This window comes from Mauremys reevesii, linkage group 9, assembly GCF_016161935.1.
Source record: "Mauremys reevesii isolate NIE-2019 linkage group 9, ASM1616193v1, whole genome shotgun sequence".
NCBI classification, from domain to species: Eukaryota; Metazoa; Chordata; order Testudines; family Geoemydidae; genus Mauremys; species Mauremys reevesii.
The window spans coordinates 1,938,027-1,964,817 of NC_052631.1; the positions used below are offsets into that span (position 1 = coordinate 1,938,027).

Consider the following 26,791-nt stretch of genomic DNA (forward strand, 5'->3'; position numbering starts at 1 on the left):
ACATTACAAAGCAAGGAGCACTTGGCCTGGTCGGGGGCGTGCTTGGAACTATTTTCTGCTTACGTGAGAGATCAGCGCTAAAGGTTTGCATCTCACATTGTCTGCAGGCTTCCAGGAGCTAGAGTCACACCATCTGGTGCCAGGAGACGTGCTGGCTTTGACAGGGGGCAAAGCCCTTATGCCATGCGATGCCATCCTGATCAGCGGTGGGTGCGTTGTAAATGAAGGCATGCTGACAGGTAAGGATGGTGCCTGGCCCATCTTAAAGTCACAGACATCACAAAGCTGTGGCTTTGCAACTGTTGCACAAGACACATTTTTTTGGAGCGAGCAAGTCTTTGAAGAGAAAACTGTCAGGGCACAATCTTGTACTTTGCAGTGATGGTTGAGGAGACAAGCAGAAAGACCCACAGGGCAGGGTAAGGAACTCACAGGATTTACCTGAGGACAGGAGATCAGAGAGTTTGAGCTGCCTGACTACTCCTGCACTGACGGAGCCTGCTGACATTCCCCACCGCAAACCCGGGTCAGGTTAGGATGCAAAGCAGCTGGTATACTCAGCAGCCCACTGGGTGCGTTCTGCTTGGACATCGCTAAGATATTTGTTAGCAGACAGGCCTGTGACTAAAAGCTTCCCCTTGTCTTGGGTAATGAAATATTTATACTGCCCTAGGGAATAACTTAGTGACTCCAGTGTCAGGTTCCAAACAGCCAGACACCTGGGAGCCAACAGGCTGGATGCTGGTAGCATCAACTCAGGTCTTCATTTAGGGTGAGCAGCTATTGAAAGCCTGTTCTTGAAATCCTTACTCACGTGAGGAGTATCCTTGACCTTGGTGAGCAAGGACAAAGCAGGTCTTAGATTTACCTTGGTGAGTCAGGGCTCAGGCATTGTCCCGCTGACTTGAGCATGGACTGTTCACATGGACCCTTAGTCATTTGCCTGTGCAGCCCCATGCACACCCAAGAGGGACACCTCCATGCAGCAATGATGCTCCCGTGGTCAGGGCACTTGTAAGGGACTTGGGAGAGCCGGGTTCCCTTCCCTGCTCTGCCATGGACTCACTTGTGTGACCTTGGGCAAGTCACCTATTCTCTCCGTGCCCATCTGTCCAACGGGCCAACAGCCCCACCCTGCCACACAGGGGTGTGAGCGGATAAACACATGGAAGATTGTGAGACGCTCAGACGCTACAGTGATGAGGGCCAGAGATAGAAATAATAATAATTTTCCAAACTTGTTTGTCTCCACTTGGGCTAGCTGCCGCTTACCACAACACACGCTGCAAATGGTTACTGGGCAGGCTTCAAAGGGATGCACACGGGTTTCGGAATGCACTGCACTTTCCTTAATGCAATCCCGTCTCCTCTAGGGGAAAGCGTTCCAGTAACAAAGACCCACTTGCCCCAGGCTGATGACTCCAGGCCCTGGAGAACATGCTGCGCAGACGATTACAGAAGACATGTCCTTTTCTGTGGAACAGAGGTCATCCAGACCAAGGCAGATGGCAACGGGCCAGCGAGAGCTGTTGTGCTGAGGACTGGTCAGTCAATTCACTCTTCACGGTGCTTTTCTCTAATGCAGTAGCTGGACCAGGCGAAGGGCACAGCTACACTGCAAAAAGAAACCCTCAGAGCCTGGCTCCTCCAATGGGAACTCTCCCACTCAAACTCCCCTGTTAGCAGCCCTGGTCGCCGGCTCCCGTGCCACTGCTCGCAGCTGTGCCGCTGCCTGGCTGGGCGGCCGCTTTTATAGGCCCCTCCTCAGCCTAGCTCCGCCCCCTACTCAGGGCTCGGCTGCCCGCTCAGCAGTCTGCCCCGACGGAGAGATACAAGCACTGGTCCTCCAATGGGAACTCTCCCACTCAAACTCCCCTGTTAGCAGCCCTGGTCGCCGGCTCCCGTGCCGCTGCTCGCCCACCCACTCCTGAAATAATTCTCTCCCTTGACTCTGCTGTTGAATGCTCCAAATCATGATTTAAAGACTTCTAGTAGCAGATAATCCACCAGCAAGCGACCCCTGCCCCATGCTTCGGAGGAAGGCGAAAAACCTCCAGGGCACTGCCAATCTACCCTGGAGGAAAATTCCTTCCCGACCCCAAATATGGCGATCAACTGAACCCCGAGCATGCGGGCAAGACTCTCCAGCCAGACCCTCTGGAAAAAGGCTAACAATATCCTATCATTGACCCTTTGTACTAATTACCAGTGTGGCACGTTATTGACCTATTGGCTAAACCCGTTATCCTATCATACCATCCCCTCCATAAACGTATCTAGCTTAATCTTAAAGTCATGGAGGTCCTTCGCCCCCACTGTTTCCCTCGGTAGGCTGTTCTTGTTTGTATTGCTCAGCATAACCCTTTAAAAAAAATACAACTGCATGCTACAGCGTTAGCCCTAAAGCCTACAGTGCCCAGGAACACTGTGTGGGACCATTGCTCTACAATAACGCAGCCCTAAATGCTAGAACCGAGTCCCATACTCAGCTCCTCTCCAGGACCTGGCTAGCTGCAGGATTGACACCCTCCTGGTCAGACCCCATGGCAGCTGTGCTCCAGCTAACAGTCCCCACCTGGTTCAGATGCCTGGTTAAAGGGTGCTTTTGGCAAGGGGTTTCCAACAGTCCAATAGAGCCCAGGTTTGCTGAGCACCACCCTGGAAGGCCACACTCTTGTCCTGTGCCTGAGTGGAGGGCTAGGATGGCTGAATGAGGATGACTATTCTATTGTTGGTGATTTATTTTGTGATCAGGGAAGAGCTCCCTTGGGTGGAGCATCACATTCTGGACGTGTTTCCATGTGTTTGCACAAGCATCTAGCTTTTTAAACAACAGTGGATATGCCAGGCCGCAAGAGTTGGTCTGAACCTGAGAGCGGGGCGGGATAGCTCAGTGGTTTGAGCATTGGCCTGCTAAACCCAGGATTGTGAGCTCAATCCTTGAGGGGGCCACTTAGGGATCTGGGGCAAAAATTGGTCCTGCTAGTGAAGGCAGGGGGCTGGACTTGATGACCTTTCAAGGTCCTTTCCAGTTCTAGGAGATTGGCATATCTCCAATTATTAGAATCTGAGTTCAGCGCAAAGGAGACACATCAGAGTGTAAAGGAATGAACAACACCCGAGGGTGCTCAGCCTGCTCTGCCACTTCCTCACTGGGGGAGGGTAGGCAAGAGACTGCACTGCTCTGATCCTGCTGTAGCCTTAGGTGAGTTTAGGGTGCAAATTGCACAAGTCACTAAGAGGTTCTCTACTCAGGTGGCTACATGAGAACTTTCACTGAGTTGCGATTGGTCGAGCACACAAATAAAAACATGAAGATGGTACTTAAAATCCAAATAAATCCAAGCATAACTATACAAAACCAGATCTGTATAACAAACCACCCCCTGGATCATGGACGCTCACAGCCTTAGGCGGGCTCCACAGAAAGAAATCCCCCAATGTTGACATACCAGTCTCCATAAAGTTGTAAGCAACAGCTAAGATAAAAGAAAAAGTGGAGGTCATTACAGGGCGCTTGTTTGTAGTCAGGCTTCGGCCATTTGGTCATCCTTGGTGTCCCAACTAGGGGCTGGCTTGACAACCTCTCATGCACTGTTCCATTCCACCCACATGCATCATGTGTGATCAAGTCACAGCCCTCTATTCATATCGGTATTCTGGGAGCCCTATTTTAGGGTTCCAGTCGTCCATATGTGGTATTCCGGTTGCCCATAATGACATTTCCGACAGTTAAACCAATCATTTGCATCCGTCCCTTTCCAAACAGTTTTGGTACATCATTAAGGTTAGCTCTTACTGCAGAAAGCCCCTAAGATGCTACCATCTGTTCATTCGTGGGTTTACCCTATTTATCACAAGATGCATATTGCTAACTTCTAGGTCTCACTCTAAGCCTGTAACACTTAATGCTTAAAACCTCTAGCCAAGCCTATTTTTCATACATGCATTTTAGTTTTGCTGCTTGCGGTTACAGCTTCAAAAACTTCCATTATTATTTTATCTAAAACCATAGACCCTCCAAGATCAGGTCACTGCTAATGCTATATCAGTTCTTAGAGAGACAAGGTGGGTTAGGTCAGATCTTTTATTGGACTAACTTCTGATGATGAGAGAGAATGGCGGATGCAGAGGATTTGAGAAAAAGGAGCAGGTCCACCTCTTCATGTCTTTCCCTTTCTCCGAAAAGAGAGGACAGCAGACCAGCCATGCCATCCATCCACCCACTGAAGAAGTTAAAGCACAAGAGGAGCTAGAGAGGCACTTGCCTCACCACAGAAGATGGCTAAGGGCAGCAGCAGAGTTGGCTTTTGGAGGATGGAGGGATCTCAGAAAATGCCTTTTGATTTGATGCAACTCACCTGGGTGCTTGTTTTAGCTGAATTTCAGACAGATTCTGGGTCCGGGTGAATCTGAAACTCAAGGTAAAAATCTGCTTTCCCAAGACCCAGTAGTAAGGTTCCCTGAAACTCATCCTCCCACAAACCAATGGGTTTCACAGAGCCTTCATGAGTGGATGGCACACCTCAGCCACAGATGGGAGACTCAAAATATCCTCACAATGCTCTTAATCTCTTCTGTATTGTAAAACCAGCACCTGCCACTGAGAATCTTTTAGCTCAAGTAATCACTTTGAAGGATCCCCAAGGCTTACTGTACAATGTTGTCTGACCTTTATTTGAAGGCAAACCTACTAGGCAATCAACTTTTCATGATCACTGAGTGCCCAAACACACAATTACTTACTATTGTGTTTAGTCGTCCCAAAGTCACCCTATGGGTCTGCTCGTGGTAGTAAGTACCACACACAGTAGTGCGCATTTGCAGGATTGGACATGCTGACGATTGCTTAAGACAAATATCACAGGCCCTGGAAAGAATGTTTCCATATAGTAGCTTTTATAAATTGTAATGTGACATCTGGGTCTCTCATTTTAAGTCACAGTAGCTATGAATCTTCTCATTCCACCATTTTCCTTAATGAACTTTTAAAACCAATTCCACCATTTACTGATGTCTTGTGGCTTTGGTTTGTCACTTCAGGTTTCAACACAGCCAAAGGAGACCTGGTGAGGTCTATTCTCTACCCTAAGCCCATGAATTTCAAGCTGTACAGAGACGCCTTACGGTTCATGATGTGCCTCATAGTGCTTGCGACCATTGGAATGATCTATGCAGTGTGTGTTTTTGCACTAAACGGGGTGAGTGGCAGAAATCGTCACAACAAAATTCAGATGGCACAAAAATGTGGCGTGTCTTCAGATTTTGTTGCACTTGTGAAATTTGGTCTTATTTTTACTACATATTTGCACTAGAATGTGGGGTCATTTTAAAATGACATTGTTTTTACAGAAACAAAAACAAAAAAGCACCATTTCACATTTTCATCCCAAGGTGCAACCCCACACAAATATTCTATGTTAACATTTCCTCAGAGGTCTCCCCAGTGTGTCCTTTAGTTTGCTCATTGAGATAAAGATTCTCGTTATAGCTGGGGCTCATACAGCACTGAGCGCGCTGTCAATGCTTACATGTTCATTTAAAAATAGTCATGATATACCTCTACCTCGATGTAACGCTGTCCTTGGGAGCCAAAAACTCTTACTGCGTTATAGGTGAAATCATGTTATATTGAACTTGCTTTGATCCACAGGAGTGCGCAGCCCCGCCCCTCCGGAGCACTGCTTTACCACGTTATATCCAAATTCATGTTATATCAGGTGGTGTTATATCGAGGTAGCGGTGTATTTCTCAAATGCAACAGTTCGGAGCAGGAAGGCAGATGATCTGAAATGCAACAAATACACCACAGAAATGATTTGCAATATGTTCTGCACTTTTGCACATTCCTAGATTTTGTATTTTTTAAAAAAAATAACAAATGAGCCACACGGTGTGGGTGACACACAGAAAAGTGCCAGAGGCAAAAAGGCAGCTTTTTGAAAGCTGCTAGGAACTGTGCCATGTTTGGAAAAGCCAATGAAAAGGCCAAATCCTGAGAGGCAAAAATCTTTATTCTGCGTTTGTTCCAAAGGGGAAAAATATTCAAACATTTGGTTCAGAAAGTGAATTTACCTCAAGCTGTTTTCCAGGAAAGTGTTTTTAAAATGCAACCCAGTCCTGCTCCACAGCTTCTCCTCTATATTGAACGTTCTCACTTGGCATACACAACATACAAGGTGAGAAAATCAAAGCTGCAGGAACCTGGGTATCCATATTGTCAGACTTACCTGAAATTCAGTCCTGTGAGAAACTGAATGTGTCAGCTCCCATCAGTGCTGAGATACTAACAAGACAGACACCTTCACGTAACCTACAACAGACAGAAAAATTGAGTGAAATTGATGCACAATGTGGTCTGATGTAATAACAGTGGGGGAGGAACGGTGAACACAGACTGGACACTCGTAATGCTTCAGATATGGCACATTTTAGTGGATCGAGTTAGTAATTCCTCATTTGAATCCCAGGTCTGCAGTGTCTCGTTCTGTGGTCTTGGGCGAGTCACTTAGGCCCATGGTTTTAAAAGTGGCTTTAATTTTCAGTGCCTTAGTTTTGGAGGCCCCAACTTGAGACCCCTTGGGCATCATATTCAGAGGTGCTGAGCGGCTGGGAACATAGCTGGAACCAGCAGGCATTGCAGGTGCTCAGCACGTCTGCCCGTCACAAGGTAGGCATCTCCAGCTGTCCCTCAGAAACTGAGGTGCCCAAATTAGAGGCCACTTTTGTAAGCGTGATAGCAGTCTGCATCTCCTGTCCAGGAGCGTGTGAACCGTTTGCACACTCTAGCACGACCAGGGACAGCTGCCAGTGAGCCTGGCACCCACCCCAGTGAGCAGGGCTGGGAGCCGTACAGCCGCGCTGGAGGAGCTGCCCGGGCTGGGCACTGGCTCCTGCGAGCAGCGGCCCGACATGCTGCTGCTTTCTCTGCTGCAGTTCCTGGTAGAGCCCTGCAGCTCTGCCGATATCCACTTTATACCCAATATATCCGCAGATAGCAACTTTGTATCTGCACAGGATGCCACAAAAAAGATACATTGGAATTGGAAAAGATACAGAGAAGGACAACAAAAATGATTACGGGTATGGAACAGCTTCCCGATGAGGAGAGATTAGAAAGACTGGGACTGTCTAGCTCAGAAAAAGGAGGACTAAGGGGGGATATGATAGAGGTCTGTAAAATGAGTGGTGTGGAGAAAATGAATAAGGAAGTGTTAGTTACCCCTTCACATAGCACAAAAACCAGGAGTCACCCATGAACTTAACAGGCAGCAGGTTTACAACAAATGAAAAAGGAAGTATTTCTTCACCCAACGCAGTCAGCCTGTGGAACTCGTTGCCAGGGGATGTTGTGAAGGCCAAAAGTTAACTGGGTTAATAAAAGAATGAGATAAGTTCATGGAGGATAGATCCATCAATGGCTCTTAGCCAAGATGGTCAGAGGCACAACCCCATGCTCTGGGTGTCCCTAACCCTCCAGTTGCCAGGAGCTGGGACCTGACAGCAGGGAATGGATCGCTCAGAATTGCCCGGTTCAATTCATTCCCTCTGAAGCCCCTGGCACTGGCCGCTGCAAGGGACAGGATACTGGGCTAGCTGGGCCATTGGTCTGACCCAGTATGACTGTTATGATCCATTTGAGAGACACTCTCAGTTGAACTCATCTTTAGGACCAGCCATAAAAGCAAACACCTCCCTGCCTAGGATCATGAGAGATGCTGTGGCAATTTTTGCAGTAATTAGGGCTGTTGCCCTAGCAACCTGGCCTTCTGGTAATTGCCTTCTGCTTTCCTAATTTCCTTCTGCAGTGTCATCTAGTAGAGTCAGCAAAACCCTCGGCTTTAGCCAGAGCACACAGGGCAAAAGACAGGGCCTGGAGTGAAACGGGGATTTCAAGCTATTCCGTGCACTGCCCCATTCCTGGTGCTGTTCTGAGGTCTGCTCTAATTGTACCAGCCTGGAATGGCCCCAGGGTGCCAGAAACGTAGCCCAGGATTGGCAGAGCATAGGGTATCCCAATCAGACCCCGTTTTGTAGCTATACTTCCCCTGCTACGCCAACAACAGGGGAGGGGTGGTGGTATATTAGCACCTACATCTGCTCTATACCTCTGCACAATCAGCCTTCCACCCAGGTAAGCTTCATAATAGACAGGTTTTGCTGCCAACAGTATGACACAAGATGGCCATATAGGAGCCCAGGATATGGTCAAGTATTTTTCACTTCCTGCCCTCTAAATTGTTGTATCGTGTTGCTGAGATTTTTTAAACCGCTCCCATGATCCACCCCAGAAATGGCTACATTTCAGCAACTGGGAAGTGATTTTTGCACGTGTCAAGATTTTGGACACGACTCTAGTATTACCTGCTTGCTGATGAAATCTTAGTCCTGTGTCTGCGATCCATAGTGCAAGCTTTTGTTCTCTTGCTGATAAAAGCATTTGTTTTGTGTCAGGAAGAGGCAGGAGAAGTGGTGAAAAAGGCACTGGACGTCATCACAATTGCAGTCCCTCCAGCTCTCCCGGCTGCTTTGACGACGGGGATCATTTATACACAGGGCAGGCTGAAAAAAAAAGGAATCTTCTGCATCAGTCCTCAAAGGATCAATGTGTGCGGTCAGCTGAACCTCATCTGCTTTGACAAAGTGAGTGTGATGGACTCGTTATTGTTTTATTAGTAACAATGGAGTTCAGCTGGGAGCGCTTGGAATCAAACCAGATGATAAAGTGAGACTGCAGAAACCAGGAAGAGAAAATGTTGCACTTGTGACAGACGGCTAGGGGGAGAAAATTTCCATTTTATCTTATTTGTCCATTTGCTGCGTCAAATAAGATTCTGTCTCCCTAGAGAGGGGGAGACCTGCCAGAGATTTAGTCTGAAAGGGGCTCAGACTCAAACCAAGGGAAAATGAGATGGCTACAGTTACTGCCAGAGCACCCTCTCCCCCGGCATTTCAACTCAAACTTCCAGTATGTGGCCTTGACGAACCATAACCAAACCCCATTGTTTGTATCATTTGTTGTACTGCACTTTCTCAGAGTGTTTTGTATATACATGTGATATAAAATCATGACTGGTGTGGAGAAAATAAATCAGGAAGTGTTATTTACTCCTTCTCATAACACAAGAACTAGGGGTCACCCAATGAAATTAACAGGCAGCAGGTTTAAAACAAATACAAGGAAGTATTTCTTCACACAATGCACAGACAACCTGTGGAACTCTTTGTGAGAGGATGTTGTGACAGCCAAGACTATAACACAGTTCAAGAAATAACTAGACAAGTTCATGGGGGACAGGTCCATCAGGGGCTATTAGCCAGGACGGGCAGGGATGGTGTCCCTAGCCTCTGTTTGCCAGATGCTGGGAATGAGCGACAGGGGATGGATCACTTGGTGATTCCCTGTTCTGTTCATTCCCTCTGGGGCACCTGGCACTGGTCACTGTAGGCAGACAGGACACTGGGCTAGATGGACCTTAGGTCTGACCCAGCATGACCATTCTTATGTTCTTATGATATGAAAGCAAAACCAGAGAGTGTGCCCCCTCCGGAGCGGTATAATTCAGTGCTCATGGTGCATTGTGAGATGTGCCTTTCAAAAGGCTGAGTCTCTATTACTGACATGTGGGGCTGGTCAAACACTCCAGGAGTGCACTGCCTCCAGGGCCGGCTCCCGCTTTTTTGCCGCCCCAAGCGGCAAAGGAAAAAAAAAAGGAAAACCTGATTGAGCGGCCACTGAAGTTCCGCCGAAGAGGAAGAGGGAGTGAAGGACCCGCCGCCAAAGTGCCGCCGAAGACAAAGCGAGGCACTGAAGGACCCGCCGCCGAAGTGCCACCCCAACAATGGACGGAGGGCCGCCCCCTTTTATTGGCCGCCCCAGGCACCTGCTTCCTTCACTGGTGCCTGGAGCCGGCCCTGACTGCCTCACCTAGACACTGATCTTCTAAAGAAGTGAGGCCACTCCATTATGTGGCTGTAGTCCCATAATGACCATTCAAACTCTCAGGCTATGCCTGCACTGCAGTCAAGGGTGTGATTTACAGCACTGTAGACATACCTGCCTTAGCTTCAATCTAGCCAGCATGCTAAAAATAGCAGTGAAGATGCAGCAGCGGGGGCTTCAGCGGGGGCTGTACCAGGCTACCGGAGACCCTTGGTACATGCTCATGTTGTGACCTCATCCTGAAGTCCGTGCCACTGGGTCTTCACCGCTATTCTGAGCTGTGCTAGCTAGCTGAAAGTCAGCAAGGCTACGCCTACCCATGCTGCAAAGCAGCCCCTCACTTGCAATGCAGACATATCCGCACCCTATAATGTCTATTAGCATTACAATCATTTAGACATTTCCATGGCATGATACAGAACTAGAGACTGACCCTGTACTGTCACACACATGGCGTTCGTACTTACACAAGCAGTCCCAGTGACTGAGCTCCACCATTCACACAGAGGTGTGTTGGTGCCAAATGCTGCATCAAGGGCTCTATGTTTTCCTCTGGGGCATCTGGCAGTGGCTCAGTGCCCCATTACTCTGAACTGGTGTGGCATTTCCTGTGTTCCCAGGCAACAGACCCTGTTTTCACTCCTCTTAGAGCTCATGTGTCTTTACAAAGTGAAGTTAATGCAAATGTCCTTTTTAATCTAGACTGGCACCTTAACAGAAGATGGACTGGACCTGTGGGGAGTGATCACTTTGGAAGGAAACAGGTAATAATCTTTGACAATAGATGGAGCTTGCATTTTGTTGGACTGTGCCTGGATTCAGTCTCAGTAGCTTTCCTTCACTTCACAGCAGCAGGGTGAGCCCTGGGGATTGCTAATGGGGTCATTCGACAATCTGAATTTGGCCACGATCAGTAGTGACTGAAATTTGCTACTTTCAATGGCTGTTCAGTGGCCTTGTGAAATGAGCTGGTTGCCTCAGCCAGATCCTCCTGACCCATGTCACAGACTATCACCACAGCTGTCACTGTTTCTCACCCGTTGACAGTCTCAGCATGCTGAAGGGTCCAGGGAGGCTGTTCTAACCTCGCCCCCTCTCCAATGGCTGAGGCATATTGGCAAGGCAGAATGGAGCAGTCTTGCTGTGCCCATTCAGGGGATACATAGAGCACACCCGTTTCTAATGCCATCCATTGAGCAATTTGCCATCTGTGGAGCCAATTTCATGAAAAATTAAATATTTTTTAAGATCAAATAAACCAAGGTAGGCACTGAGCCAGCGGCTAGGTCTGCTTTACAGTGAGATTCGAATTACACTGGGGAGGGCCCTGCCCCTAATGTACGATGACTTGCCCAGAAGAGCAAGTGAAAGAGTGACACATGCAATACAAATGAAAGACAATCAGCTCTACCATGAGCAGAATTCATGTGGCCTGATCACCGGACAGGGGTTCAATGGCCCTTTGTTCATGGTGTGGTTTTATTGTGTTTACGATTAGAGGAGCTGTAGTTATGCCAGGTAACGCAGCTACTTTTATGCTTTCTTATAAACCAGCTTTCAGAAAGTCCACAGCTTCGCCTCTGGTCACAGCTTGCCCTGGGGACCAATGTACAGCGCCATGGCGAGCTGTCATTCACTGATTGTTCTGGATGGGAAGATACAGGGAGATCCACTGGACCTGAAAATGTTTGAGGCAACTAATTGGGTAAAGCTCTGTTTTATTGTTGTTCTAAGACTGGGGAAAATCTTGGTACTGGCACAAAGTGCAGGCCATTCCACTGATTAAGGCTCAGCCAATTACCAGAGGCTTCGAGCTTTCAAACCTGCCTCCAACTGCCAGCCAGAGCACACGGTCCCAAAAAACAAAACAACAAACACAACTGACAAAACACAAGCTCAGCACACAGCAAGTAACCCCCCCCACAAACAAACACACGCTACAGACAGTCACACCCCCCCACATGCTGTGTAGCTCCTCTCCTTCACCTGGAGAACTCCCTCAAACTCCCTGCTGTTAGCCCCCCTTTTAAGCTGAAGGCTAGGGACTATAAAAATGTTTAAAAAAAGGGGATGGGAAAAATGGCTGGGCTAAGTCCAAATGGCTAAATGGGATGGGTAAGAATGGTGTCTGTCCTCTGTTCCTGTCTGGGTCAGAGGGGATGGAGATGAGAGAGAGAGATCACTTGATCATTGCCTGTTAGGTTCACTCCTCACCTGGCATTGGCCACCTCCACTGTAGACAGATACTGATGGGATGGGAGATGGACCTTTGGTCTGACCTTATGTTTCTTTCTTATGTTCTTATGTTCCTTACTCACTGCTGCAGGTAGCCTGCTCCCAAAAAGAAACCAAAGGGAAGGGTCCTCCTCTGCCCAAAGCGTAGACATTGGGCAAAGAAAAGTCCCATCTTGAGTCCTCCCTTCCACAAGGAGGGCAGGAATATCTCTCCCTGAGAAGAGCCCAGTGTTCTCACCACTCCACTATGGTTTTTTCCTCTGGCATTTGTGCAGATCACTTGGGGTTGGTAGGTTCACAAGCCCCACCTGTATTCCCAGCCTAGTTTCTTAGGCCTGGTCTACACTTAAAATGTAGGTCAACATCGCTTTGGCATGCAGGGATATGAAAAACCCACAGTCTGTGTGCTGTAGCTATGCCGACCTAGCCCCCTGGGCAGCCGCAGCTAGGTCAACAGAAGAATGCTTCTGTCACCCTAGCTACCACTGCTCATGGCTACCAGCTGGGTGACTACAAAAAATAATTTTCCCTCTGTTGACACTCACATCTTCTTGTCAACTGTTGAGAATGGGCCACATCTGCCATGACTGAATTGGCCTCGTTAACACTACAAAAAGTAATTTTCCCTCTCTTGATATTCACCCCTTCTTGTCAGCTGTTGGAAATGGGCCACATACACCCTAACTGAATTTGCCTCGTTAGCACTGACCCCCCACTCGGTAAGGCAACTCCCATCTTTTCATGTACTGTGTATTTATACCTGGCTACTGTATTTTCTACTCCATACGTCTAATGAAGTGGGTTTTAGCTCACAAAAGCTTATGCCCAAATAAATTTGTTAGTCTCTAAGGTGCCACAAGGACTCCTCATTGTTTTTGTCCTGTTTAGGATACACAGACCGCAAGGGAGCTAAGATTATTCCACAGCATGGACCAAGACTGGGTTAGAAGTAAGCTAAAGTAGAACATCCGTCAGTCGTCAGAGGCAAAGACACACAGCTAGGTTGTTTTAATTCTAGCCAGTAGAGGGTAGGAGCACACACATACAAGGCTAGTGCATTGCAATATATTTTGCTCAAGCAGGCTGAATTCTGCGACAGAGGAAGGGTATTTCAAGGGCCAGGAAACAAGGATGAATGTCTGGCCTACTCAAGGATAGGATTATTAACCAATACTGCAAATCACAAGGTGGAGTGAGCTACTGGACCTCTGAAAGTCACAGCTAGACAAAAACCATTTCAGCTGCTTAATTAATCCTTCCTCCTCATTGGTCAGTAATGTAATGACAAAACCAGCACTAGCCTCTCATGTTTCATTTCTGAAACACATTGTGGGAATGAAATGCTGGATTTTTAAAACAAGCATGGAGGAGAAGTGAAATTTGAACCTTGGAGACATTAAAACATCAGTGTTCCTCTATACCCTCTCCCATAAGTCAAAAATAATGGGACAGTCAATGAAATGGAAAGGCAACATTCTGAAGCTGATAAAAGAAAATGCACTTTTACACAATCCATGGAATTCATTGCCACAAGACTTCACTGATGCCAAGACTTAGCAGGATTCCTGAAAAGGGTTAGGATAAAGGTGGGTAAAGAACATCCACCTTTGTGGTAGATAGGAGAGATTATTTTATTTCTACAAAGGATATAAAGCTTCAGTTTGCCCATCTGTAGATGGTACATAACTACATCCAAAAACCCCTATATAAAGAATGTTAATGTTGCCCACCCCCTCTGCTCCTGTTTCCCGCTGCTTCCTCCCCATTCTGGCTATGCCCCCATGTCTCTCGCCACCCTCTGGCTCCTGCAATACCCTCTCCCCATCCCTCCCCCTTTCCAGTTCCTCACCCCTCTGCACTCAAAGTGAGGCAGCTTCCTCCTCCTCTTTGCTACTCTAGAGCCAGCCGGGGGAGCACTGGAAGCAAGTATGGACAGCCAGTCTCCTTGCTCTCTCCGTCCTGGTGCCTGGAGCCACAGTGGCCCAGAGCACTGACTGCAAGGAACGTCTCAGGATGCAGCATGCTCAGTCATTTGGTGGGGACGGTGTGGGCACATTCCAGGAGATGTGAAGGGCCAAAGGACACTCGGGCTAGATGGACTTTAGCAGCCACCTGAATAAATCTCTACTGAGCGTGTGCAAACCGTAACTTTCCAAAGGCGTAAAACTTGGCCAAATTTGGGCACATTTGCATGGGGGGAGCAGCAGCAATAGGCACAACCCTGACCCTGGGCAACCCCCTGCCAATGATCAAGTCTCTGCTCCAACACAGGGGGCACTAGAGCTACTAAAAAAATCCTTACAGCTAATTCGTTAACATGAGCAAAACAACATTTCCCCCTAATCTCATCCCCAGGACCTGCTGAGTCTTCCCATAAAAACCACAGCCTGAGGCAGACACCTGGCATGGAAGGTTTCAACCCAACAGTTAAAGTTTGGCAAAGTTATTGGATGGCAGCCATCCGCCTTGAATGACAATGGCGTAAGCCCCAACACAGTTCAGTTACTCTGTGTTACGCTGCAGCATCGGGCGTGGCTAAAACGGCCCATTCCCGAGCAGCAGTCCTTGGCACAGATAATGCAGGCATAAGGCGCAGGGCCAGGGGATGAAGCTGGCACCCTCCTAGCACTTGAGCCATGCTGTGTGCTATTCTCTCTCCACTGCCCCTCCGGAAGCAGGATCTGATCATGGGCTGTGTCAGGCTACCGACACCACATATAATAATATTTACCTTCCTCACAAAGGATGTTGTGAGGGTCACTAAAAGTTTGCTTTAAAAGACTATGAAAGTATTGAAACGTGCTGCGTAAGTGCAAAGCATTCTCGATTATTTCGCCACGTCATTCATACTATGTCACAGAAGAGATTCGTGTCTATTTCTCAGGGGGTATCTGCTAGGACAGGTGTGGTGCGCACTTGATTATTAATTCACTGTTGACCATCATTCAGTGCAGATTGTAGAATTTATCTTAAAGCTTATGAGCTAAAAGGTCCTCTTTGTCTTCAAATAAACAGGAGATCGAGGATTCCTGTGAAGATCATGTTAAGAATGGTGAATTCCCACACGCTGTTGTTATTAAACCCGGACCCAAAGCCAGCAGTGTAAGCTTTTTATCACATATACACCATCTATAATTAAGTTAAATTAGAGAGAACACTAATTGGCTGCTCTGTTAAGACGTCCTCAGTCACCCTGCCCCTTTACATTGCTTCAGTCCATCATTGTGTCTTGGATCGAAGGCAAAGAGATTTCTCTCTAATCATTATCTCATGTTATCTCAGCAGCTCTGCCATTCACTGCACCACTAGTCCGGTCTTGAGCAAAGACAGGCTGGGTTGTGGGGTGGAGATAACATACCACTGGGGCTAGGCTGGAGTTCCCAAGGTTTCTATAGGGCCGGAGTGTGCCTGGCCCTTAGGCAAGGAGCACCGAGGGGAAGAAGGGCGCCAGGATACTCCTCCCCTCCTTGAGTGGCTGGTGTAAAGGCCAGTCAGAGTCGTGGTCCCTGCCCTTGTGGGAATGCAGGGGCTGCTGTGTCCCGGCTCCCCTGGGGGCACTTCATACCCCCAAAGGGGGCAGGACCAAGGGGCCGGCTCAGCCCATGCACCTGCTAGCAGAGCTGGGCAGGGAAAATAAATGAAAGGCAAATGTCCCATTACTGCTTCAGGCCAGTTTGAAAATAATCCAGCACTTCCCAATGGGCTGGGTTGTGACAGCCTTACCTCCTCGGCATCGACGGCTCTGCTGGGCGCTACTCACCAGTGGGGAGAGGAGCCCTCCGTCATTATAGCAGAGATGTATCAGCTGGGGCGATGAACCAGGCTATTCATTCTAGTCTATGTTAATTCACAAGTGACTGGTCACACAGATCCTGCTACTTGTGTGTTTAGTGAAGTGTTACAACTGGATCTCACTGTCCAGGAAGGTTTTCCTGAAATTCAGCTTACAGGTTTCCTGCCTAAAATTTCAAGGTGGTGCTCCTGAGCACTACACTCCTCACTGAACCATTCCCCTCTGCTCTGGGAGTTATCACCCCTCTGATAGATCAAACAATTGATTTTCTTCCTCTGAAGCATCAGGGCCGGCCGGGGCTGGAGATGGGACATTGAGCCGGGGGGGGGGGGGGCTCGGAAGGGGCACCACAAATTCTCTCTCAGGTGCTTGGCTGGCTGGTTGGCGCTCACGTGCTCAGGGTCCAACTCATCGCTATAAGTGAGGCTGGGTAGGAATTGTCCCCCAGGCCAGACTGGCTGGAACCTTGGGGGTTTCTCTCCTTCCTCTGCAGCGTGTGGGTGCGGGTCACTTGCCAGGACCATTTGGGTGCATCTCACATCATCCTTTCCCTGCCATCGCAGGGGCTTGGGCACTGGTGAAGCTCGGTCCCTCCCGTTCGCTGGCTGTGGCACTTCAGTCTGCTTTCCTGCGGGCTGGAATGCTAATTCCGGTTGTTGGGTTTAGCGTGCGGGTGCTGGGGGCTATTGGCAGCCTGGGATATACAGCTGGTCAGCCCAGATGCTCTGGTGGGCCCTTCTACCACAGTCAGAGGGCAGGGGACTGGACTCGATGACCTCTCGAGGTCCCTTCCAGTCCTAGAATCTGTGAACAAGCCCAGAAGTCACAGTTTGTGCTCGCACCTGGCTCAGCCCCAGCCCCCTGTGATGGCCCTGGGAGCAGCACAAAACCCTTTGACTTGAGGTTATAGCCTTACTGTAGCATGTAGTACCTGCGCTTCTCTCCTAGGTTCCAGTGGAAGGAATTGCCATCTTACACCAGTTTCCATTTTCCTCAGCCCTGCAGAGGATGTCGGTCATAGCTCAGGAAATCGGAGGGGAGCAGCAGGTCTTCATGAAGGGAGCTCCGGAGACGGTGGCCAAGTTTTGTAGACCAGAAACCGGTAAGTAACATCTCCATGAATGCTCAAATGTATGTGAGATGTGGCTTTTAAATTGTACGGGGCCTGCACTATGACAGGAGAGATCCAGGTTTGATTTCTGAGCCCGGACTCTTACGCCCAGACTGACAGGAGTTAGAGCTTTGCCATCACTTGACAGTGACTCATTCTGCCTGGTCTGAGTGACATCTGATTGGGTCTAACCAACCCCTGCTCAGCCGAAGGATGCCATTGAGAGATGAACAGATGGTACAAATTGGTGGCATCCTCCACAGCGGACCTTTCAAAGACAGCCCTCTTGATTTTCCGGCCTACAATAGCCAAGCAGTAGTATTGTATTTGCTCTTGGCTAAAATGACCATATGATTCACAGGGTGAGCTAGTGGTTAGAGCAGGGGACTAGAAGACAAGACTCCTGGGTTCCAATCCAGCCACAGCCACTCGCTTGCTCTGTGTCCTTAGTCAAGTCACTTAAACTTCCTGATTCTTATTTACCCATCTGTAAAATGGCTAGAACAGCATACCTACCTCGCAAGGCACTGGGAGAGTTTATTAACATTGCTTTATCAATTTGAGAGCCTTGGATGGACAGTGAGAGAAAAGAGAAGTTTTGTTACTATTACTATGCCAAGTCGAATTCATTGGGCTAATCCTGAATCAGTCACATGGCTTATCAGTAATTGGGGGGGACGGGTGCCCCCGGCCCTCTGGGCATGAAATTCTCTCCCATTCAAAGGCAGCCCCATGCTTCCAGACCACTTTAGCTCTCCAAAGACGGCAGATTAGCCATGACAGCACATTGTTCTTGTCACCGTTCAGGGCAACTGCACCTGTATTTCCCTCAGGCTTCCAGCTCCACAACTACTGCCTATCTTGGGTGCAGACCTGTGTCTCTTTCCCGCCTGACCGGGGTACGGCAAAGCTGCACAGTTCCCTGCCTTCACTGTGTATTTCCCAGCAAAGAGAGTCTGCCTAAACAGATCTGCTTGCTCTCTCTTCAGAGGCAGATCACAGAGGGATTGGCACAGATACATGTTACCACCCGCCAGCTTCTATTCTCAAGGCGAAAAGCATCACAGACAAAACATTAAAAACAGGGAGAGAAGCTACACATGCTAATAAGTTTACCAGGCATCGCCCCACCCTCGGGGCTTCTTTGTGGTTACAAGGGCAGAGCTTTGGCTCAGAACAAGCGCACAGTCTTATGAGGGGGGAGTAAGCCCAGGCCTTCCAGTCCTCCCCTAAGGACTGGGGCCCTGTGTGGCCCACGGGCCCAGTCAGGAAGAAGGCCCTGAGGTCGTTCACAACCCAGGCTTTATCCCAGAGTCTTTTCTTTGTTAGTCTCTGGAGAGTCTCTGTACGTCTGCCCTGGGGGTGGCTGAGAGAGGACATTCATTAGCACCCCCTCCCAACTAGAGCAGGAATATACAGCGCCACGACAACGCGACAACAGGCACACAACTGCCTTTTAATGCAATGTGCCCCAAAGGGATTAACCCTCATTCAGGAAGGTTGAGCTAATTCCGTGCAGTTTGCTCAGGATACTGTCACTGTTCTCTCCTGCACAGTGCCACCCGGTTTTGCCAGCGAGCTTCAGCTCTATGCAGCGCGGGGCTTCAGGGTCATCGGACTGGCACACAAAATTCTGCAGGCAGGGAGGCCGGCAGCTGGCTTAACAAGGTAAGAAACAGACAGACTGCCACTGACTTACTGTCTTCTCTACAGTCCGACAGTGCCTTAGGCTGCATGGAGGACTGTTGGCACATAGAGGCTATTCTGCACTTGCAGAGTTACCAGGGTGATCAGCTCCTGGCTCTGAGCACTTGGTTTCTGAGTGTCCCCACAGCAAAGTGCTACCTGTGTTCCCATCTCCTTGCTATTTGTGCACTCGCCCGTGTGTGTCTGGGGACAGGTCCCATTGCTCGGTGTGATGAGATGCCATAAGATTCGTTCTTCCCCAGTCAATTGCGGGAGAACCTGTCTGCCCCGGGGGAGGGAGATTGTGGGAAGGGCTTTGGAGGCCTATCCGCACTCTCGCATGTCCTTACCTGTATCCTCAGTGCAAAGTAGCCTGGTTCCAACCCAAACTACAGCACGGCTCAGGCTTTAACCCCTCCCCCAAGCCATACACATACGGTTGTGTGTGTGGATGGGGGGTGTTGGGCAAAAACATGTATAGGAGCCCAGGCTAAAAGTACAGTGACACACACCCTAGAGCCTGAGCTGATAGCGCGGCTGTGGCAAGAGTAGGCGATGAATGAGTTCAGGAGGCAGGTCTTCAGGAGTCTCCACTTAAAATCAGGATGTGGCCCTGTCTAGGCTGGGACAGGAATTTAACTGAGCTCTCCAGCCTAACGCCCAAACTTGGTGTGCAACATATTTTGCAATACTCTTTTGTCCTGTGAGCAGTATTACTAGTATAATAGGTGACATATGGATCTTGCTGGCAGTGTTTCTTGTGAAGTTGTGGGTCAGCTGCAAAGTGCAATTCTGCTCTGAAAAGTGACCTTTAAAATGGCACCTTCTTACTCAGCTGATTTGTTCACTGCGTGCGTTTGCAGAATCCAGAGTTACCAGAGTGACTAGAACAAGTTTTGGTCCTTTCCCTCCAGTCAGCCCCCAGATCCAGCCCACGTCTGGGAGAGAGAGCTGGACTCTGTTCTGGCTCGGTGCAGCAGCAACATGAACATGATTGTTAACTGAGTTGCATGCAGGGCCAAACCCTGCTCTCACTGGCCCTTGTACAACTCTATTCAAGACAACGGCATGGCACACGTGTGAGTCAGGGCACAGTCTGAAGACATGGAGGCTGAAGAGGTGTAACTGAGGGTGGAATTTAGCTTGCAGCACCTTTGTTGCCAGCGATGATGCATGAGCCAAAAAGAACCCAGCCTGACTTTCAGATCTGAAGTTGGATTTGCAGAGCTGGTAGTTACCAAACAAACATCTTTTTATTTATTAACTAAGCAAATATGATCTGGTGTCTCTGTGAGATAACATGTGACCCCCTTTCCCACCTCCATGCCAATGTTACAGTTACCTTGCGGACTAGAACCATCCAGGGAACTGCAGCTCCATTTTGGTTCCCAAGGCCACAATGAAATCAGCAACAACCTCCTGAGCTAGATATACACTGCACTTCATACACAGACCAAGGAAAGCACAGAGAGAAACGGGGAGAGAACAGATTTCAGAGTGGTAGCTGTGTTAGTCTGTATCAGCAAAAAGAACAGGAGTATTTGTGGCACCTTAGAGACTAACAAATTTATTTAAACATAAGCTTTTGTGGGCTAAAACCCACTTCATCAGATGCACCTTAGAGCGTAAAAAATTTATTTAAGCATAAGCTTTCATGGGCTAAAACCCACTTCATCAGATGCATGATCCGATGAAGTCGGTTTTAGCCCACAAAAGCTTATGCATAAATAAATTTGTTAGTCTCTAAGGTGCCACAAGTACTCCTGTTTTTTTAGAGAGAGAAAAGGGGGAGTCTCCTTTCAAAATACAACCAGTGCCACCTAGTGTCACTGATCTGCAAAGCTTCCAGGTGTACGTAACTTCTCTACTAATACTGACAGACATACTTCAGGAGGGTGTTGGAAGAGCTAACTGAAAAAGCTATTTTGAATTGGAATAGGCAACATGTTGCTGATAGGCTGATTCAACATAAAAATAGGACTGAGATTCCAGAAAGATTAATAAGACACGTCTCTTTCTTCTTCATTCTCAGGGAGGAAGTGGAGTCTGACCTGCCGTTCCTGGGCTTTCTGATAATGGAAAATCGGCTGAAGGCAGAGACCAAGCCTGTGCTGGAAGAACTCAGCGCTGCCCGCATCAGGAGCGTTATGGTCACAGGTAGCTACGTGGGGACATTCTTTTATGCTATTGCTTGGTCACAGACGTTGAGTAGAAGAAATAGAGTTTTTCAGTCAATTGTATCCCAGGAAGCAGCCGCGTTAGAGTCATGGCTCCTGCCTGAACCATGTGTGTATCCCTGAAAATTATCCCAGCCCCTTCAGACAACTGAACTCCTAGTGCAGCCCTGGCTTCCTCCTCCATCAGGCCCCCTTTCTCCACAGTCCAGCTGCTGGGCTGACTTACGCTCAGAATCTCTCTCCCCCTGCCCCCTGCTGTCAGGCCTGTTGCTGTCATATCTGGTTCTGTCGAATGTGCCAGTGGCTCTGTCCCACTCCCTTCTTTGCCTACACTTCCCCAAGTCCCCCTTGCTCTGCAATTCAAGTGGGAGAGCAGGGTGCTGTGGGGCGGGGGTGGCAGTAGGGTTGCCAGGTGTCCAGTTTTCGACTGGAACTCCAGGTCCAAAAATGGACCCTGACGTGCCGACTGGGCCGCCAAAAGTTCAGTCAATGATGCAACAGGGGCCCGGGGCTAAGGCAGGTTCCCTGCCTGCCCTCGCTCCACGCAGCTCCTGGAATTGGCCACCAGGTCCCTGCAGCCCGTAGGCCAATGGGCGGTGAGGGGCTCCCCACTGCTGTCATGCATGCCCGTGCCGGCTAAGGCTCCATTGGGGGCTGGGTGAACAATGGGGAGCTGCAGGGCGGGGGGCGGGGCCTGCAGGGAGGGCAGTGCCCGACTCACTGGCTGCCCCATGCACCTAGGGCCAGGGGGGTGGTGGTCCTGGCTTGGCCATGGCCATGGTAGCGCCACCGCACACACACACACACACATCCCAGATGCCCCAGCCCCTCCAAACTCCCCTCCCCCTCCCCTCCCAGGCCCCCCCCTCCCCCCCCTCCCCTCCCCCCCCTGCCCCTGCCCCCTCTGTCACCCCCCCCCCCCCCCCCCTCCCCCCCCAGGTACCCCACCCCCGGCCCCCCCGCCCCCCCCCCACCCCCCCCACCCCCCCCCCCACAAACAACCGCCCCCCACCCCCCCAGCCCTCCCTAACCCCACCCCCAGCCCCCCTCTCCAGCTCTACTCCCCTCTCTCTCCCCCCCCCCCCAGGCCTCCCCCCCCCCTCCTCACCCACCTCCCCCCCCCCCCCTCTGGTGAAAGTGAGTGAGGGGAGGGGGAGGAGGGGGAGAGGAGAAGGGGGGGCAGGGGGCAGGAGGGGGGGGGGGGCAGGGCGGGGGGGGCAGGCAGGGCAGGGGGGCGGGGCAGAGTGTTCAGTTTAGTGGATTAGAAAGTTGGCAGCCCTAGCTGGCAGGAGAAGGACTGCGTGTGCTTTCTCATGGCACAGTTGCATTGCTCGTGCTTGCTTGGTTTTTGCCCCTCATTGGTACCCAGTCTACCCCAAGGCTGTGCCAGGACAAATTTTCCATTTTCCATCACTCACTGTTACAGCAGCAGCTTAATTTTTTTTTTCTTTTTTTTCTTTTCTTCTTTTTCCAACCGGTCCCATCTCCCCCTTCCTTCAATCCACCATTATTATTTCCTCCACTGACAATAATCAATCCAAATTTAAAAATTTTTTTTAAGGCAAAAATGAATTCAAAAAATTCATTTCCATGGACCATGGCTGTGTTGACTTTCTCTGTTTGTAAACAACTGCCATTTTCCACCCCCGAGGTGGCTGTGTTTCGACAGTGGGTGAAGTGAGCTCTGTGTATATCAAAGGGACGGTAAAGCTCTGTGGTATCCTTAGGCTGAACAGGACATTGTGAATGGAAGGCAATGGTATTATAAAAACACGCAGATGCAACCACTGAAATCTCGCTGGTACCTAGAGTCTGTGAGATCACATGGAATTCAGGGAAAAGTTTACATTTCCTCCAGCCTCAAGCTTTCAAATCCACATTAGACAAAACTGCAGATGAGACCCCCTCCCCCACCCTCTGATTTTTCTAGGTGACAACATACAGACAGCAGTTACTGTGGCCAGAGATGCTGGCATGATTTCTCAGGCCAGTCAAGTGATTCTCGTTGAAGCAAATGAACTGTCAGGTTCCCCCTCAGCATCCATCACCTGGAAGCTACTGGAAGAAAGCAAACCGAATGGCTACAGCAACCTGGTGAGTGCTTAATGGGCAGGTCTCAGGTGATGGGAGAATACACAGAACACTGGCATCTAGGGCATCTTAGTGATGGTGCTGTAACTCCCTGGGGTTACTCTGTACCCCTGACTTCAGAGACTGCCTGTTAGTCCCCATCTGCGCTACAGAACGTGCTGTGTTGGGAGTGTTTAAAGAGAAAGTGATTGTTAAACTGTTTTACTTGTATCTCTCTGTGTTGCTATTTTAATGAACTGGGATGGGACTTTGTTAACGCTGGTTGTGCAAACCCTTCCTGACTAGTCTTGAGAATGGCTTTCCAGGAGCCATGGTAAAGGTTTGTCCCAGTCCCACTGGTAACCCCAGCATGGAGCTGAAACCTGTTTCAAGATTGTTTCTTCACATGGTTTGTTGTGTGGTGCAGCTGGGCCTTAGACTCTGTGAGCATGCCCGGCAGGGAACAGCCCTGCCCTGACTGCAAGGGGTGGAACAGAGGTGAGCAGAGAGGAAAATCCCTGTATGTGCAAGTAAAACATTGATTAAATCAATATAAAAATACATACACAAGTGCAAGGTTAGGCTAATTATGATAAGAAAACACACACACGGTGTCACCGAGACATGTGCCCGTGATGGTGTCTTTTCCCTGACAACTGGAGGAATCATCATAGAATCATAGAATCTCAGGGTTGGAAGGGACCTCAGGAGGTCATCTAGTCCAACCCCCAGTGGATCCCTGTTTGACAGAGCTGGCTATTGGGCGTAGATGGATGGAAGAAGGTCACTGCAGGTGTCCTTGGAGAGGTCCCCAAAGTTCTGAGTGGGTCCCACTTGCCTGTAATCCAGTTTCAGCAGCATTGTCAACATCCTAGGTCCCTCATTGGGTATTATTAAATCTACAGTTTACTGCCAAAGGTCTGTGGCCTGAGAAGAGACAATATCTATCTAAGTTACTGACCTGGCCCCATTCCCCTAGCATCTGAGCACCTCCTAATCTTTCAGGTGTTTATCCTCACACCGCCCCTGTCAGGTAGGAAGTGTTATCCCCCCATTGTACAGATGGGGAACTGAGGGGCTAAGGGACTGGCCCCAGGTCACACAGGAGAAAGGCCTCCCACCTCCTAGTCTAGTGTTCTAACCATTGGACATCCTTCCTCTCTACACAATAGAGCACCAGTGTTTGAGCGCAGCTAGGTCAGCTTTTAAGTCCATCGTATGGAAATAATTCTGGCTTGATTTCTAGGAGACTTACATTCAGGTTGGGGGAAGATTCAGCTCTGAAGCTGGACGTAGCAGTTACCATTTTGCCATGAGTGGAAAATCCTACCAGGTCATTACACAGCATTTCAGCTATTTACTTCCAAAGGTAAGTTGTGGGCTATTTGAACTGTGGCCCTGCTCCAAGTAAATACCAGGGAGATCATTCTTAGAAGTGCTCTATACTTGTTTTGCTCACAACAGTTTAGTTAAGTCTAACCCAGGGGTAGGCAACCTATGGCAGATGTGCCGAAGGCGGCACACGAGCTGATTTTCAGTGGCACTCACACTGCCTGGGTTCTGGCCACCAGTCCAGGGGGCTCTGCATTTTAATTTAATTTTAAATGAAGCTTCTTAAACATTTTAAAAACCTTATTTACTTTACAGACAACAATAGTTTAGTTATATATTATAGACTTATAGAAAGAGACCTTCTAAAACATTAAAATGTATTACTGGCACGTGAAACCTTAAATTAGGGTGAATAAATGAAGACTCGGCACATCACTTCTGAAAGGTTGCCGACCCCTGGTCTAACCATTGCATATTTAGGATTAAGCCGGTAACTCAAACGACCTGCCAGTCCTTTGTTCCCCGATTTGTTTTTTTACACCATATTAGCAGAGGCACAGAGCAAGTTCATTCATTGCCCTTTCCTGTGTTCAGATCCTGCAGAAGTCCCCTGTGAAGTGAGTTTTAGGATTTATGCTGCTCCCTGTTCATGCTTATCACTTCTGGACTTCTTAACCAAGTGGAGTTGAAAAGCACACTAAAGGATTTTCAATCATTTTCTCCTTTCAGCTCCTGGTCAATGGGACCGTTTTTGCTAGAATGTCTCCAGGTCAGAAATCCAGCCTGGTGGAGGAATTTCAAAAGTTGGAGTAAGTTCTTTATGAACATTCAAAGATTGAAAGTGCTGGATTAATTCACAGGCTGGAGAGGAGTCAAATGAGAATTAGCTCCTGTCTAACATCTTGGAATTAGAACTGGGAACTGCGTGCCTGATGTGAAATCCCAAATCTGAGTTTCCTACAAAAATATAGCTTGGGAAATATTTCCCCTAAGCCACTGAAGGGGTCTGCGATATCCTTATAGTCCCAGCTAGCAGGCCGGGCAGCCCAAAACATAACATGCCCAGCACTCAGGCTTTCCTGTGGGCTCACCAATCTCACATTTGTCCTGCTGCTTCACTGGCAAGAAAAAGAGGAGCTTGTATACACACAAGATTTAGGGAACTCGTCCAGTGTTGCAGCTCCGCTGATGCTGGTGGCATTTTTACCACTCTCTCATCAAGACCTATTTTGGGGTTAGAGAACACAGTGGAACAAGCAGCTAGGCTCAGTCTGCACCGGCACTAGAGGAACTGGGAGAATTTCAGAAAATCTTCAGAATAAACAGCTGAGGTGAGTCCAGTTCAGGAGCACACAAAATCCAGAGTCCTGGGCATGACGTATTTCAGCACCCAGCCTGCCAGCTGGGACTTTACCGATGAACTATAAAGAATAACTTACACTAATGTAGCCCCTGTCCTGACCCCAGTTATGGGGAGGGGGCGAGTCAAGGACAGGGCCTAGGCTGTAGAGGACATGGTCCGAGTTCAGGCTACGCAGTCAAGGCCAGAAGCAGCAGGCCATATGGGTGGCACGGTGTAGTATCAGGTCAGCGTGAAGCTCGAGGAGCCGCACTGCGTTAGCCAAGGGAGCCAGCCAAAGTGGGATTAGGAGAAGCAAGGAAGGGTGAGATGTCAGGAGTGGAGCAGGGGACCAGGAGCTAGGCCCGGTATCAGGAGTGCACCACAGGCTCTGTTTGCAGCAGCAAGTCAGGGCTCTGCCTAGTTGCCCAGGCAGCCTGCAGCTGTTTTCCCTAGGCCTCAAATAGTGAGCCTGGGTCAGTCAGGGAATGTGGAAGGCTCCACCAGCCAGGATTTCTGTGGGTGGGACATCCAGTGGTGCTAGAACCCATAGGGATCACCAGCTGCTATTCCCCATGTCCCCAGACTGTCAGGTGGGGGTGCCAGGAGCCAGCAGACCTGGGTTCCAGACCTGCAAATCCTTGCAGCCTTTTCCATCTAAAGCATCAAATGCTTTGCAGACTAACCCTCCCGCCCCCCAGCTCCCTTCACCCCGTGCTGAAATGCTGTTTGGTTTGGTTACAGTTACTTTGTGGGCATGTGCGGAGATGGAGCCAATGACTGTGGGGTGAGTGGAAACCCAACTTAAACATTGTTTGAAAAGCGCATTTCAGTGCCAGGGAAATATCCCAGGGTTAGTTGCCCTGGAGAGGCAAGTTCTCCACAGAGCAGCTGCATCAAGGACAGCTGACTTAGGCCATGATCCTGCAGTGAGTTCCTCCCAGGGACAAGAGCCATCCCCGGGTGGAGATCATTGCAGAATTAGGGCCTTCGGGACCAATCCATCTCCCCTAAAAGCCAATGGAAAGACTCTCATGGCCACGAGCGGGGTTTTTAAATGATTGGGACAGAAGATCAGGGATGGGGAACATTGTCCGGTGGGGAC

General features: G+C 49.2%; 1 protein-coding gene and 1 long non-coding RNA gene across 3 annotated transcripts in view; one reads left to right on the forward strand and one right to left on the reverse strand.

The window, feature by feature from the left end:
• Window positions 1-26,791, forward strand: part of ATP13A4 (ATPase 13A4) — a 65,225-nt gene that overhangs the window by 25,208 nt on the left and 13,226 nt on the right. For both annotated transcript variants that reach the window (XM_039489152.1, XM_039489153.1), the window contains 14 exons: window positions 108-239; window positions 1,374-1,544; window positions 5,044-5,201; window positions 8,455-8,643; window positions 10,646-10,707; window positions 11,498-11,648; window positions 15,194-15,280; window positions 16,920-17,073; window positions 18,639-18,750; window positions 20,801-20,925; window positions 22,876-23,039; window positions 24,262-24,384; window positions 25,077-25,156; window positions 26,431-26,473. In XM_039489152.1, coding sequence (XP_039345086.1) covers window positions 108-239; window positions 1,374-1,544; window positions 5,044-5,201; window positions 8,455-8,643; window positions 10,646-10,707; window positions 11,498-11,648; window positions 15,194-15,280; window positions 16,920-17,073; window positions 18,639-18,750; window positions 20,801-20,925; window positions 22,876-23,039; window positions 24,262-24,384; window positions 25,077-25,156; window positions 26,431-26,473 — 1,751 coding nt within the window. The remainder of the gene's footprint in view (window positions 1-107; window positions 240-1,373; window positions 1,545-5,043; window positions 5,202-8,454; window positions 8,644-10,645; window positions 10,708-11,497; window positions 11,649-15,193; window positions 15,281-16,919; window positions 17,074-18,638; window positions 18,751-20,800; window positions 20,926-22,875; window positions 23,040-24,261; window positions 24,385-25,076; window positions 25,157-26,430; window positions 26,474-26,791) is intronic.
• LOC120372237 lies at window positions 5,664-8,477 on the reverse strand. Its single transcript, XR_005584807.1, has 3 exons — window positions 8,365-8,477; window positions 6,231-6,313; window positions 5,664-5,787 (listed from the first exon to the last, which is right to left on the reverse strand). It is a non-coding gene; the product is annotated as an uncharacterized LOC120372237 (long non-coding RNA).